The 16,097-nt window shown below is 35.0% G+C and overlaps 2 protein-coding genes across 3 annotated transcripts; one reads left to right on the top strand and one right to left on the bottom strand.

The window, feature by feature from the left end:
• Nucleotides 1–1,122: 1,122 nt before the first annotated feature.
• Nucleotides 1,123–5,383, bottom strand: LOC109074152 (DNA-directed RNA polymerases I and III subunit RPAC1-like). Of its 2 annotated transcripts, none has more exons than XM_042737042.1 (9): nucleotides 5,228–5,383; nucleotides 4,942–5,013; nucleotides 4,728–4,835; nucleotides 4,463–4,595; nucleotides 4,173–4,292; nucleotides 2,176–2,271; nucleotides 1,861–2,010; nucleotides 1,655–1,771; nucleotides 1,123–1,565 (listed from the first exon to the last, which is right to left on the bottom strand). In XM_042737042.1, the coding sequence occupies exons 1-9, from the start codon at nucleotides 5,378–5,380 to the stop codon at nucleotides 1,447–1,449; spliced, it is 1,068 nt and encodes a 355-aa protein (XP_042592976.1). In that variant the 5' UTR covers nucleotides 5,381–5,383; the 3' UTR covers nucleotides 1,123–1,446. The 2 variants fall into 2 exon arrangements, with proteins under 2 accessions (XP_042592976.1, XP_042592975.1); XM_042737041.1 differs by having other exon boundaries at nucleotides 2,176–2,328; nucleotides 5,228–5,382.
• A 593-nt stretch (nucleotides 5,384–5,976) lies between these two features.
• LOC109074158 (polycomb group RING finger protein 6-like) lies at nucleotides 5,977–16,017 on the top strand. Its single transcript, XM_042737043.1, has 10 exons — nucleotides 5,977–6,329; nucleotides 7,453–7,552; nucleotides 7,672–7,768; nucleotides 8,006–8,061; nucleotides 8,174–8,233; nucleotides 8,368–8,488; nucleotides 9,236–9,263; nucleotides 9,451–9,549; nucleotides 11,715–11,801; nucleotides 14,825–16,017. Exons 1-10 carry the CDS (start codon nucleotides 6,186–6,188, stop codon nucleotides 14,870–14,872), a joined length of 840 nt encoding a protein of 279 aa, XP_042592977.1. The 5' UTR covers nucleotides 5,977–6,185; the 3' UTR covers nucleotides 14,873–16,017.
• The last annotated feature ends 80 nt before the right edge of the window (nucleotides 16,018–16,097 follow it).

The raw sequence follows: 16,097 nt of genomic DNA, 5'->3' as shown, positions 1-16,097 counted from the left end.
AAACAGGATTTCATGCATAATGCTTTCATTGTGCTGACTCCAGTCCTCATTGTGCCAAACAATGCCCTACAGCCCAAACGTAAAGCTACTTTAGACGCATCTGCCTCTGGCAACAGCAGCATATGCTGGACATTAGCTCTTGTGATTCAGTCAGCATGTTTGTATGTAACTCAAAGCAGACAGGAACCTCAGCATGTGCACTTTAGAAGCACTGATAGGAAATAATCATTACATGTCTAAGAGGGATGATCTTTTTGAAAATACAGGGATTTTCAAGATGGAAACTTTCCAAGCAAGTACTAAAAAACAACTCTCACTGAGTTCACTGAACTGAAAGCTAAGGCAAATTTTCAGGTCACTGCCACGATGAAAGGAAAACGCCTCTGTACTGCATTATTTAGCCCTACTGGCACAATGAGATGTTTAAACAGTGTCAAGAGGAGTACGTCTAATTAATCTAAGTACATTTCAGAAGACTGAATTGATTGCCTCCATCACCATTCCTTCCAAGATACGGCATTTGATTTCACTGATAGAGAGCAGAGCTGGCAGGCAAAATAAAACTAGACAACACTTAGCCCTTTTTTCCCTAGTGGAAACTATGAAGATGGATGATCCAAAATAAACAGAAACAAAAATCTAGTATATGCATGCAAAGAGTGCTGGCCTGACCAGTAACATTACATTGCTAGTATAACAGTTTTGCTGTTAAAAAATTCATACTGTGAAAAACCAAGCTGGTAAAAAGTGAAACTTTATACATGAATACTTCTCACAAATAAAAAAAAAAAAAGGGTAATTATTTTCTTTTAACTTTAAAAAAAAAAAAAAAATTTAAAGGTGACATCATGGAACTCTAACTTTTTTCTGTGTTTAAGTGCTAACCGGTGTTTTTCTGTGTTTTTCATAATTGTAATAGACATCTTGTATGCACATTCAACAGTACATCAGTGTCTAGACTAATTTTAGGAATAATCAAAGGTAACCAGTATTCTGACAATTTAAAAATTAAAATGTGTCAAATTGACCAACAACATTATATAAGGATTAAGAATATAAAGACTCTGGCATAGTGCTTTGATCAAATGTTCACAACAAAGATAATAATTCATAGACAATTAGTAATTTTGTCAACAGCAAAAGTTTAATATACATGGAAAAACATATGTCACAGAATGTGTTGTGTCATATATGTGATTTACATTATGTTTTATTATAGCTGGACATCTCAAACAAAACAGATTAGCTTGACTAAAAATAAACAAATAAACTTAAATGTCAAGAAATCTCCAGAATTCTTTTACGGCCTTAAATTGCTCACTGGAATTTGCATGAATTCACACTTTTTAGCTAAAGCTTTAAACGCTATGTACAGTGTCAGTAAACCAATCCCATGACTTCATTCAAAGCTATAGGATGAGTGTGACTGGCCTTATTTTCTTCCATCTAGTCCATTTCTGCTGCATCAAGCTCTGTAAGAAACTTCTGGCACTTAGAGATGAGGACATTAATGGCCTCAGTAACCAGGACATCAGCAGGGAGGATCCCCGTGGACTCAACTGAGACTAAAAAGACAACACAGAAGGGAGATTTGACAATGCATTTGGTAAATCATCAAACAAACCTAACTCAATGCTTTTAATTGCAAACGTACATATGAAATGATCCCGCACTCTGCCCAGTTTCACCAAGCTCTTCAAGTCATCATGCCGAAGAACTTCTCTGCTGCATGTGTCTAAACGACTGTTGACAACTTTAGCCACCTTCCTTCCTAAAATTCATCATTATTAGATTATAATACAACAACAAAAGTACCAAATATCAAGACTACATGATGTGAATACAGCAAAACAGTCCTACCGTTCACATTCTGTATCTCAATAACTCCTGGTGAGAAGCAGCGCTTTAACCTCTCTGCTTGTTCTCCCTCAATGGTCTGTAATAATGTGATTTCAGGAAGAAGTCTGTAGCTTGCAGTGGCCACAGGAGAAAACTTGGCATGATCCTTGCCTGTGAGGAGCAAAAAAAAAAAAACTTTCCAGTTAATCACACAGTTTATAAATATACAGGAAATTAGGGACTGGACATTGGAGTTATATTAACTAACTAAAATACATATGGCTCACTGGATCAAATCAAAGATCTATTTGGTCAGGAGCCTTTTATATTACTTACCTATTCCTTTGACACAGTGCATGACTATATCAAGTTCCTGCCCTGGTCGAAGTTGTGCCAGGAGAATGTCCCCATGCACAGGACCAATCTTGGCATCTGCAAACACATCGGCTTGGTTTCCAATTGGGAGCCATTTTATGTCACCTGAGTAGACTGAAACCAAACACAAGACTTCAGTGACATACTGTAAACAGGACAGTGATAAACAGAATGTTTTGTCATGGTTAGCAAATAATATGCATGTTGTTCCAAACTTGTACTTATTCCTTGGAACACAAAATTAGATGGTAGGCAGTCTAAGTCACCTCACCTTTTAATTTCATTGCATATTTTTTTCCCACACAAGGAAAGTGTTACATTAGCATTCTGCCTTAACATTTTCTGTATTGCATGTAGGGCTGCACAAATAATTTTAACAAAACAGATCAAGCTATGATATCGTTTAGTGTGACTATCAAATTGCAAAATCTGTGATTTAATAAGACAGAAGTTTTAAAGAGAAGTGCAGCTCTGCATTAATTTTTTATACACAAGCAGCTCATGATCCAGTATTTTTGTTCTGAGCTTGGGTCACTTATAACATTTTAGAACACAATATACGGCAACCAACTTCCCAAACCTGTAATGAGAAGTGGTTTTAAACAGGTTCCTATCAACAAATGAGAAGCTTTAAGGGCCTTGTGCAGTTCTAAACATCTAAAAATTAAGAAATTAAGATATAAATTGTCATTTTAAGTTGGTATAAGCAGTATTGTCTAGGGCTGCCCCCTAATAGTCGACAAATCGTTTGTTGACCAGAAGAGGCTTGGTTGACCAAAATTTTATTAGTTGCAGAAAAAAAGTAAATAAATAAAAAAAAATTATAATAATAATAAAATAAAATCCACAGGCGAAGTCAGGCAGTTCATGACGGACAGATATCATTCATCCACTTCAAATATGGCTTATCATCTGAAATATGTAAGTATTAGCAAAATTTACATGGCCGCTCAATCTAATGTTTGTGTGGAGAGTGGAAGCTGAACAGTAGCACGCACTGCAGGACAGATGGAGACTCTGATGCGCTCACATGCTCTTAAAATACTTCCTCATTTTTGCTCTTCAGATAAGAGTAATACATCTTTCAAATCTATAAGGATTCCACGTTTATCTGTGTGCACTAATAATAACAACAAAACACACTTTTGTAAAATAATGAAAGCAAACAGGATGCGCTTTCTGCCGTCTCGGTCTCTATGAACTTGAGCGTGAAACTCCATGTATATCTTCTCTGCCTTACAGATATTAAAAATACACCTATAGAGAGTGAAATGTCTACTTTCAAATGGAAAACAAATATTCTCCAACTATGTAATCTGTATGAAAGATGCATCCTCTACTGCGGAGATGACAAATTAGTGTCGCCGACTTCATCTCTTAAACCGAAAACAAAGAAAGCACTAGTTTATCAGTGAATTATTAAAATGTTAATGCAGTTTCCTTACTGATTTTCCCTGACACATTCATAATCATTACTTCTGCCGGTGTGCTGTGGCAAGCTTTATGCGTGTGCTTGAGTGCTTATTAGGCTATGCAGGCAATTAAAGGCTCATTATAATGATTTAAATAGTTTATTAATAAACGTGCGATTAGTCGCTTAAAATGAATGACTACTAGTCGACCAGAAAAATCATTAGTCAAGGGCAGCCCTAGTATTATCAATTAATTATTAATTATTTATTATTAATTATTCTTTTAATTATTTGATAGCCATAAATAAGATTTTTGGCCAAATTATGCAGCCATACAAAAACCCACATGAAACCTGGAGATTTTTTTTAACTGCATTAGACATCACAATCATTATTTAAAACTTTAATGGACCAGAGAAAGTGTGGATAATTAATTAAAAAAATAAATAAAAAAGATGATTATAATGGAAACCTAATGGGGACAAAATGTCTAATTTTGACGTAAAAAAAAGCTTAATTAAAGTAAGTTAACCATACTTTACTCACCCATGTGATTGAGATATAACTCCTTGGGATCTGAAGAGTCTTTAGGGGCTCTAGGATTCCTGGTGCATTTTACCTTCAGCTGAAGTTGAATTGTGTCAATTTCAGTGCCTTCCTGATCCTCTGACAAACACAATCCACATTATCATTTACATTAGTGTGTGAAAAAGAATAATAAACAGTCTTTAACAGCTTCAGTCAGTGTTGGTATTTGTGGGACCATTACATAAACTACTTTCCTCAAGACAAATACATTTGTCTGTCGTTTTAAAGTGTGTCCTGAATGTACTTACCCGGATTCCTGTACTCAAAAAGACGAGGATCTGCTTTTATGGGCACAAGACCAAGTCTATGAGCTAAAATCTCATCCTGAATGATCGATGTGTTATTGTAAACGAAGACTTTTTCGATGGCCATTGTTGGGACCTTAATTTTCAAATGAGATGAGGACGAAAAAACACAAGGTGACTATCAGATCCCGTTCAAAAGCAGCTCATGATGATGGTAATATAACAGGTACACAAGCAGACACCACGAACAAAACATCATCAAACATACCTCAGCAAGTAATATACGGCGAAAAGCATTGGCGATGGCAGCGTCTATCCCAATCATATCAAACTCCAACATGTTCTCATCCGAATTAACTATATCGATCCTGAAATTCTACAACAATAAAAGTTACACAATTTGTTGTCAATCACGTAAAAAAGCCCGACTTAGCAGCGACTACATTCATTTTAATAAAAGACAGCTTGTGCATTTCACACACCTTTTTGAATTTTTCCAAATCCCATGTGTCATCGTAACCAGGGTAATTTCCTGGATAATCTGTGGTATGGACCTGTAAATACAGTACATAATACTTACATATGTAGCTTACGGGAATACATTTTAATAAACAACAATCACTGCAGTTTATGTACGAAGAAACATGCACGACATGTGCAACGTTATATTCTTAAATAATTGACACTTGTATTGGCAATGAAACAGTTTGTATACATATAAACATACACTGAACATTATGTAAATATCCCACAAAGGTCATAACTTACATTTCTTACGCCAAATTCACCCAATATTACTCTATCACGAATTTCATCCACGTTGCTCATAGGCGCCGCCATCTTTGCTGTGATGCCTCTCTTGCGGCGGTAGAGGGTAGAAAACTCCCATTCAAAAACTCCCCCGAAAAGAAATATCACCATTGTCGTATTAATAATGCTTTATAATACACATACTAAATATTAGAAAGACAAAAACTTAACATTAAGCTAGATTTAAAAATATCCAGCTATATCATATAAATTTCAATTAATGCTTTGCTCTGTCGTTCTTTATTTCTTATTGATAGATCTCTTATAAACTGTTCACAATCCTATAAGGTATGTGAATATGTCGACTTTGTGGTGTCTATTTTCACCAGAGCCACTAAAACTATGTTGTTGTTGTTCTATTTTAACTACGAGGAAAAATATTATATTTATTATTTTTCAAAATATTCTGTTGATGCAGTTAAAAACAAAAAAAAAAACAAATGGCATGTTCAGTTAAAGCTTGTCAAATTTCTATTGTTATATTTATTATTATTATTATTATTATTAGTTAATTGTCAATTTCAAAAAGTAGCATATGTAATGTCAGTCTAATTCTGTGGCCTGGATGAGTCAGGTAGATGAGCGAACTACTAATATACATATATTTTGTAATAGTTTGTGCGGTAATCATTTGTATCTTTATTTATACATTTGTATGTTATTTTGTTTTTTAAACCATTTATTTATTCGTTCCTGTGAGGACTTTTATTCTAGCCTCATTAAACTGCGTCACTGGAATACTGCGCGCTCAGCGAGAAGGTGCACAAGTGGATGAAAGTGTTTCTAAACTTGTGTGTGAAATTTACTATTCGCGATTGATCTTGAATGAAGTCAGCCAACCGCTACAGAGAGAGCAGACAGGCATCTGTAGGTGTTCTCCTGCAGTTGTTTTGAGGCTTCGCTCTTGGAGTGCGCTATGAACGGAACTGTGGACAGAGTTGTGGAGGAGGAGGGATCCACGCGGGGGTCCTCCCGGACAGACGCCTCCCTCAGCGGAGAGGATGAGCGCCGCGACTCCGACCACAGCCAGAGAACTCATGAAACACATCCTGACGACGAGGTACAACACTACATCAACAAATTAATACAGTTTTTATTACTAAAGTACTTGAACTCGTAGGCTATAAGTTGTTATATACTACTTGTACTTATATACTAAAACTTACTCTTTTGTAATTTGTGTATGAGCGTTTATATGAGGTAATTTGAATAATTATATGAGTATGTATGAGAGTATTGTATACACTTGTTTAAAAACATAGATCTTTACTTTACACACACAAACATATATATATATATATATGTATGTATGTAGTGTGTGTGTGTGTGTGTGTGTGTGTGTGTGTGTGTATATCTATGTGTGTGTGTGTGTGTGTGTGTGTATATACACACACTACCGGTCAAAAGTTTTGGATCAGTAAGACTTGTGTTTTTTTTGAAAAAAAAAAAAAGTCTCTTATGCTCATCAAGGCTGCATTTATATGATCAAAAATACAGAAAAAAAAACGGTGAGCTTGCAAAATGTTATTACAATATAAAATAATGGTTTCTATTTTAATATCCTTTAAAATAAAACTTATTTCTGTGATGAAAAGCTGAATTTCCATCAGCCATTACTTCAGTATAAAGTGTCACATGATGCTTAAGAAATCATTCTAATATACTGATTTATTATTAGAATTATCAATGTTGTGCTGCCAATTTGTGCCAAAAGAACAGCATTTATTCAAAATATTTTATTTTAAATAAATGCTCTTCTTTTTAACTTTTTATTCATCAAAGAATCCTGAAAAAAGTATCACAGGTTCCATAAAGATATTAAGCAGCACAACAGTTTCCAGCACTGATAATAAATCAGCATGTTAGAATGATTTCTGAAGGATCTTGTGACACTGAAGACTGGAGTAATGATGCTGAAAATTCAACTTTGCTTAACAGGAATAAATTAGATTTTAATGTATATTAAAATAGAAAAACGTAATAATATTTCACAATATAAATGTTTTTTTCCTGTATTTTTTTATCAGATAAATGCAGTGTTGATGAGCATAAGAAACTCCTGTAAAAAACATTTTAAAAAATTCTGATCCCAAACTTTTGACAGATAGTGTAGTATTTATATATATAAATTATATTTAATTTATTTCACTTTAATGTTTAATTACTGTTTGTTTTCTTTAAAGCGCTCCTTGCCTCTTAGGGAATTTTATCCCTATATTCGCTGTGCCCTCTGCAATGGATTTTACATTGATGCCACCACCATCACAGAGTGTCTTCACACTTGTAAGTGCACATTTCCCACCAATGTAGTGGTATAAATTGATTTTATTTTTTCATATTTTCATGTAATATGTGATTTGTACAGTGTTTGGCATCATGCCTGTTTATTTCCCCCTTCACAGTTTGTAAGAGCTGCATTGTCAAGCACTTTTTCTACAGCAACAGGTGTCCTAACTGCTCCATTGTTGTACACCAGACACAGCCACTGTACAGTATCAGGTAACTTTGGCAAACTCTGTGTTTAGGGCATTGTGTTGTTTACCAATTTTGGTCTGTCACTAGAGATTTAGACTAGCTGTTATGTTCTAGACTATCCCTTGTGTCTAATTACTGCTGCCTAGCAATAACAGCCTCACATATGTCCCAGGGTCTTTAGGGATTCTTACGTGCTTTAGTGTTCAATTACTGGTCATGTTTTAGCATGGGGGTCAAATTTCATCTCTTTTTCTCTTTTAGACCTGACAGGCAATTACAAGACATTGTTTTCAAGATGGTTCCGTTTTTGGAAGAAGGTTAGTGTAACAAGTAACAAGTTTCATGTTACACTTTTGTTGTCCCATTCTGATTTTTTAAATATATGTGAGAAGCATTTCACAGAAAATATGTTGTTGTTTTTTTCTTCAGATGAAAGGTCGCGAATATATGCATTTTATAAACAGAGAGGGCTTGACGTTCCTAAGCCAGGTTTGTTCATGCAATCACTCTCCTGAAGTTTATTCTTTGAATAAAAGTGCATTTTAGTACATAGGTGAGGCTTAGTAATATTATTTGAGTGTAATTATGATGCAATCTTTTCTCTCTCTCTCTTTTCCCCCCAGTGGCATCTCCATCCATGTACCCAGGGAAGCTGCCTCAGAGACAGAAGAAAGACATGCTGCCGCAGTCTGTTTTTACTATTCCCTCAGAGCTAGATGTGTCTCTGATGTTGGAGTTTGTGGGGTCAGTAATGTTGGTTTGTGATTATACTATATCAGTGATGTCATTCAGTTTCTAGAGCTTTCAGCTGACTTTATGTAAATGTGATGACTTTTTATTTAAAAAAAAAAAAAAGAAGCAAAGACTTCTTTATCCATAACATGTACCACTGAATCGTTCAAATTGACCTGGAACATGCATTAGGAAGTAAATAGGGTACATTTTGATTTCATGTTGAATTGAATCTTTCTGAATGCTGGATGAGTTATGTTGTGTATCATCACTAGATGGAGCTAACCAGTCAAAAATCAAAAGACTCCTTAAAGCCATGATTTTCAGTCTTTTTGATTGAAAGGCCTCCCATTGTCCAACACAATATTCAAAGCCCCTTCTTTTTAGCTAAGATATTTTATCTGATATTTCTGCTGTAAGTCTTATTGTTTTAATTTTTTTATCAATAGAACCGGTTGTTATGTATTTCATTAATTAACAGTAATTCATTTTTTGTTTTCAGAATATTCTGTATGATCTTCAGTAAAAACAATAGTTATTTTTTGTATCTTGATGTTCCCCCTTGATCCCCCTGGTTGAGAATCATTTGCCATGTGCTTTTTTTTTTTTTGGGGGGGGGGGGGTGAAATCTGATATCGCACAATTATAAATGCCTGCCTATTATTTATAAATAATTAGATTTTTTGTTGCAGAAACACAAAATATGTAATCTGTTAATGTTTTATCTAATCTTTATTTTTACACATCTTTGATTTACAGAGCTGAAAAGGGTATTGAGAACTATAAGGTAATGTTCATATTTTGTCAGTATTGCAATATTGGTTCACACAAAACAGTGTATGTGCTTTATATCAGGAAACACATTGCAATATTATTTGTACACTTGAATCATTGTGTAGGAATAAGCTGAAATTGTGGTGTAGGCCTGGCTGTTTTTTCGTTTTTAATATCCTGATGATATTTTCACCCTCTAGCCCCTCGAGAGGAAGTATGTGCGTGTGTCAGGGGAAGCCACTGTCCGTCATGTGGAGCTTTTTATCAGGAGGAAGATGGAACTGAGTCAAAACTGCAAGGTGAAATATAGATTTTCTCCCCTTTATCTTTCTCACCCACAGTTTTTGTGTATTGTAAATCATTAACCACATTATGTATAAGGGTAAGGTCTTGGTCTTAAACGGCTTGTTTTCATTAAACCAGACGCATAAATCCTGCCTCAGACGGTCAGCAATGTCAGAGGTCTGAAAGATATGTGGGGTGAGCACCCCCCAGCTGTGTCAGTCGCTCAATAATTCATACTGACAGGACGGGGCAGAATGAATCAGACACCACCCTTCACACAGAACAAAAGATATGCTGAGTCATTTGATGAAAAATTGTTCTTTTTTCACTCCGTAGAGGACTAAATTAACCAAAATCACTTCTCATCTATTGGGTTTCCACAATGAGGTCATCATGTAAAAGTGTGATTAAAGAAATTATGTTATTTGGATGTTCCCTTTCCCTCTCAACACTTCAGTGACTCTGTCACACTTCACAGTCCTGCCATGTTGCTGTTTAATTAGTTTCCCCCTAATCCCAGTTCTGGATAAGGATTTGAGTCCTTGAAAAGAACCACAGCTCAGTCAAGCATAGAAATGACTGTCTGTGGTTGTGAATTACAGTGATTATGTTTAAAAAGAAAATCTTGAGCTGTTTATATATATATATATATATATATATATATATATATATATATATATATATATATATATATATAATATATTTCTGCTGTATTTTCTGCAGACTGACATAGAAGTCTCCAATTTGAGAGCCATATTTTTATCTGGTAACACTTTATTCTTTATTTTAGTGTCCTTGTTTCATACTGTATGTTACATGTATCTACTATAGTAATAAGAGTTAAGTATGCCTAATTACAAGTATCTAACCCGAAACCAAACTCTAACCCTAATCCTAACTCTATAGTAAGTATATGTTGGTTATTAATATTACCCAGTACTTAACTGTATAATAACATTGTAACAAGGACACCTTAAAAAAGTGTAACATTAAACTTTAAGCCACATGCAACAGCTTCACAGAAGCTGTTATTATTTTCATTGTTGATTGTTCATAGTATGTATATATGTGATTTGGGGCATTTTAAAGATATGTTCTGAGTTCAGTTAAGGTTAAGCATAATATGAATTTCCATTTGTTCCTCCTTACTTGATTAATGTGAGGAAAAAAAATTAATTTTACAATTTTGTTACCATGACAGCTCAAAGTTTTATTCAGAATTAATATACTATTTTAAAATATACTATAAAGCTTCTCATTTTTACTTTTTCGTTTGTGTAATTAATAGTGCTGTCAAATGATTAATCACATCCAAAAGAAAAGTTTTTGTTTACATAATATATGTGTGTGTACTGTGTGTATTTATTATGTATATATAAAAGCACACACATACAGTATATATTTTGAAAATATTTACATTTATGTACATGTATATATTTATATTATATATAAACATAACATATTTTTCTTAAATATATATACGTACATGTATTTGTATTTATATATATTTACATAATATACACAGTACACACATATATTATGTGAACAAAAACTTTTCTTTTGGAGGCGATTAATTGCAATTAATGGTTTGAAGGCACTAGTAATTAACATTAATTGCAGTATTCTGATCTATGGTCACATGCAGCAGAAGGCTGCTTGCATGTTGTAAGGCTAACAGTCGTATCTGGATTATTGGCTTAAGGGTTTTTTCCTGGCGTCCAGGCACTCAGTGTTGATTAGCTAAGACTGATCTGGCCTGGTGAGGAACACCTCGTAGTGCCAGGGACATCTACTGGGATAGAGGTGAAAGAGGAGACACCAGGGTTTGTGTGCTTCGCTCCAGGACAGCCCGCTGTGCCCTGCTCCACATACTAGAAATTGTCTAATCATTTTGGGAATACACTGAGGCTGTATTTTATATTCATATGGAGGCTTGAAATGCATTTCCATCTGGCATTTTAGGGTCACTGAGAAAAATCACTCCTCTGCAAAGTTTGAACCCTCTGGAATCCAACTTCTTTTATAAGTTATGTTTGCTAACGCAATAAACCTTATTTCCATTGCTCATATTACTTGTTATATTTTTGTGAAGGTTGTTTCTCAGTATTCAACTTCAGCATTGGCATAGATGATATGACAGATTACATGAACAACATTTACATTCTGCTTTATTTGGCAGGTTGATGTTGTGTGTGGAGAGCATCTTCTTGAGCAATGCCAGACTTTGAGAGAAGTTTGTAACACCATGGGGAAAAATGCATTGCAGGTGAGTGTCTGATATATTTTTGGTGTTTTGTTTTTGTTTTTGTTTTTGCAAAATAAAAAAAAATAAACAGCTGGCGGCACAAAGAAATGTTTAAAGGGATAGTTCATCCAAAAAATTAAATTATATTATTATTTACTCATTGTCATGTAGAGTTTATATCTTCTGTTGAACACAAAAGAAGATATTTTAAAGAATATGGGTAACCAAACTAGGGGTCGACCGATTATCGGCGTGGCCGATTATCGGCGCCGATATTAAGGATTTTTATTGTTATCGGCATCGGCCATTTTCAAAACCGATTTGCCGATAAAATCATTTTATTTTGAAATGCGCGATCTGGCACTGATCCAGCCACCTCAGTCAGAGCGCACCGCTCTGTGGCCTAGACTAAGCCCCGCCCATCGTCCGTCTGATTTGTTGGGAGTCACGAGCCTGGCCAATCAATACGGCTGGCGCGGCTGGAAAATGTTCCGCTCTCACACCGAAAGCACAGGAGCTGCTTGCTTCAGTGATCATCATCACACATCAATAAGTTATCTCTCGAAGGTAAGAATGCAGTAAACGTTCCTGAAGTTGCAATAAATCACTACACTGAAGTTGCAAAACACCTAAATATAATCGATTTATGATGACAAGCCCCGTTCAGTTATTATACTGTGAATTCCCGGTCTATGTCCGTCATTGCAGTGATATGCTTTAACGGATCATCACATCAGTGCTGAGATAGTGAAACTAAAACCTACTTCTCTCACCATTCGGCCAACTTAACGTTATATTGTGAATAGATTATCAACACGAATGAATTCACTCTGCGGTTTTTTTTTGTGTTGTTCACATAGCTTCACTGAACAGCGTCCGTTCCGTTAGGGCTCTTAGTCAAAAAAATTGCGCATATTTGGAGAAATATTGCTTTATTCTAACATGATTGCAAAATAATTTATCATACAGATACAGAATAACCATTATGCAATTTTGAAGAGCTGAAAGGGCATCAAGCGCGAGCTCTGACGCCCTGACGCGACGCAGCTCCCTATTCCTGATTTAGTTATCTCCGCGGCCGCGCTCTCTCATTTGACTAATAACCAGGGTGCGATTTGCCGGGGGGGATTTCCCCCTTCTGGTCTACGCATCCCTGCCTCTGCTGAATAACTTTTATCCCCGGTGGGGATAAAAACATCATGCAAACCCGCTCTGACGTCCAGATCTGAATCAAATGATTCGCGATACGCGATCCGATTGAAGCGCATCGAAACAGTGAATCATTTTGCGACGCAATGGTTTAACTGATTCGGAGTTTCAAAAGCTCCGTTGTGTTCTTTGCTCGCTTTCTCGATGTACTTTGTTGTTTGAATAACCGTGGACATTAAATCATTACAATTAATAGGCTTAACGTAGGCTTACAATGTTTTTATTAAACTGAGATCACACTAAATACAATTTCCGTCGTATTAAAAACATTTCATAAAATTTTTCAAAAGCATCCCCCCCCCACCCCCCCCCCCCCCCCCCCCCCCCCCCCACCTCTGTTTATTTCACAAATCGCACCCTGCTAATAACCCTATGCTAATAACGTAAATTGTCAATAATCTCACATTGCACGTTTCTGGATGACGCTGTCCTGTATACTTCCTAGTTTGTATCGCCGTGATAAACAGTCAAACTAACATTTTACAAATCAAAAATAAAAATAAAACACTATTACAATATGGGTTGTGTGTGATTTTAATGCAATTCTGGGTTGCAAATAAAATGCTAAATATAACACACACACACATACATATATATATAGAGAGAGAGAGAGAGAGATTACATTTATTTTCCATTATTTGTTCATTTGTTGCTGTTTAAATTTGCTTTAAGTTTTACTTAGTTTACAGAATGCTGCTGATGGATGCTCCCAGCACATTTTATGTTTGTTGTTATTATTAATATTAATGTTGTTATTATGAACAGTTCTCTGAATTAAAGATGTGTTAAAATAATTTAAAGAGAGTCTTTGTCAGAGGCCTTTTTATTCTTAATTTTGACATTAATTTTCATTTTTACACTAGACACATATCGGTTCAAACATATCGGTTATCGGTCTCCTTGATCTGTAATAATCGGTATCGGCATCGGCCCTGAAAAATGCATATCGGTCGATCCCTAAACCAAACAGTTTCTGTTCCCCATTGACTTCCATACACTTTTTTTCTACCCTACTATGGAAGTCAACCAGCAGCTGTTGGAAATATCTTCTATGTTCAACAGAAGAAAAACAAAAAAACTGATGCAGGTTTGGAACTAGTTGAGAATGAGTTAATGACAAATTGTACTTTTTTGGGTGAACTATCCCTTTAAGGGTTGTTCAGTCAGTAGAATTATCATTGAGATGTTTTTCGAGAGAATGAGCCTTGGCTAAGCTGTTAATAAGTGTGAAAACAGGCGCTTTACACAGTTACTGTCTCACCCTTCACACAGCATTACATTAGAGCCTTACCTGCAGCTTCAAGTGTTGCTGTCTCTCAAAATAGCATTTCATAGTAAAAATAAAAAAAGACAGAAAATGTACATTCTTTGACAGTCTCTTGTTTATTTCTGTATGTGTTATAGAGGCATCAATAACAAGGACTTCACAAATCATTTTTAAATGAAATCTGTGATAATCCATTGTGGTTAAACTGACATAAAAATGTGATTTCATTATTTTCAGCAGCCATTGCTCCAATCTTTTGTCACACGATCCTTCAGAAATCATTCTAATATGCTGATTTGCTGCTTAAGAAACATTTCTTATTATTATCAGTTGTGCTGCTTAATGTTTTTGGAAAAACAGATACACTACTTTCAGAATCCTTTGAATAAGTTCCTAAAAAATAACATTTATTTGAAATTGAAATCATCACTGACAATGTAAAATTCTTACGTTTACTTTTGATCCATTTAATGTGTTCTTACTGATTATAAGTATTCATTTCTTTAAAAAATAATTTACTGACCCAGAACTTTTATCCACTTTTATATTTCTTATTTTGACTTTTTAGGATGGCATGCTGGTTCTGCATTTCGGACTCGTTCTACCTGCTCAGTAAAGAGAGAAGACACAGAAAGACCAGCTACTGTGAAAACTACACTGTGTAGTGGTTTTATTTCAAGGGCTAAATTGAATTTTATTATAACAGCTATCCTATGCAGTGATCCTTCATCGTCCTGGTTACCTTCTGTTCCAACAAGTTTAAGAATATGTCAGCATTCTTTGAGCAAATGCATTAAGAGACATTAGAGCTACATCCAGAAAATTAGCCATTTCCAGAAGATACTGTTTGTTTGATTGATTGATTGATTGATTAATTTTTGGTTACAATTTCCACAACTGTAAAGGTTCTATAAATTCTCTTTTATGTTTACTAAGAAAAGCACAAAGTAATTATACATTGTTTCTGAAAAAAATATTGTTTTGACTTGAATTTTATTGCTTATTTTTTTGTGCCTCTAGTTCAGCTGACAAAAAGTAAATCAGTACTTTAGAAATAATTCACTGAAGTACCTGGAGAGTACCTACATTTTTAAGTGTTTAATTCTGTACAGCAATGAATATGTTTGTCTGGTTTACAGGCTTTCTCTCCTCAACTCTTACAGTGTGTTTTAAGTGTTTGTGTCTTTGTTCATTTTAGATTGAAATTATGTATTTGTTGAGCCATATTGCGTTATTACAAGGCATTTGGGAGGAAAGACCTGTATTATGTTTTTTTCTTTTTTTTCATCTTTTGCAATATTGTAACAACTAACTACAACTAAATGTTAAACTGTGCATTGCCAGACACACCATTGCATATAAACACTATGCAAATATTGTGTCCCTTTTCATTTAGTCATCTTTTTAGTTTTGGGAAAAAATTTTATGACCCACTCTGATTTTGTGTTTGTGTGCTGCTCAAATTCCTTATTGTTTACACAAAAAATATTAGATTAGCCTAAATGTTAGGAAGCATCTTTCACCTCTTATGTAATGTTAGTCACCTGTATGGTTAAAGCCATTATCACAAACAGCTCTGGAGAGTCTGAGGTTCAGTGTAAGAGAGAGAGGAGGGATAGAGAGGCGCTTCTCACTAACCCATGGGGACTGTTGAAAATGGTTTCCAAGGAAACCGCCTCACCCTGCATGATTTCACCTGTCTGCATGCTTCATGCTATATTTGCATTTCAAATAAATGCTGTTCCACAGTTTCAACAAAAATGTAAGGCAGTACAGCTGTTTTCAATATTAATAGTAATAATAATAAATTATTTGTTTCTTTAGCACCACATCAGATTGGA

The sequence above is a fragment of the Cyprinus carpio genome, chromosome B13, assembly GCF_018340385.1.
Source record: "Cyprinus carpio isolate SPL01 chromosome B13, ASM1834038v1, whole genome shotgun sequence".
Taxonomy (NCBI): domain Eukaryota; kingdom Metazoa; phylum Chordata; class Actinopteri; order Cypriniformes; family Cyprinidae; genus Cyprinus; species Cyprinus carpio.
The sequence above is the reverse complement of the archived record's forward strand: the minus strand, read 5'-3'. Positions and strand labels throughout refer to the sequence as shown.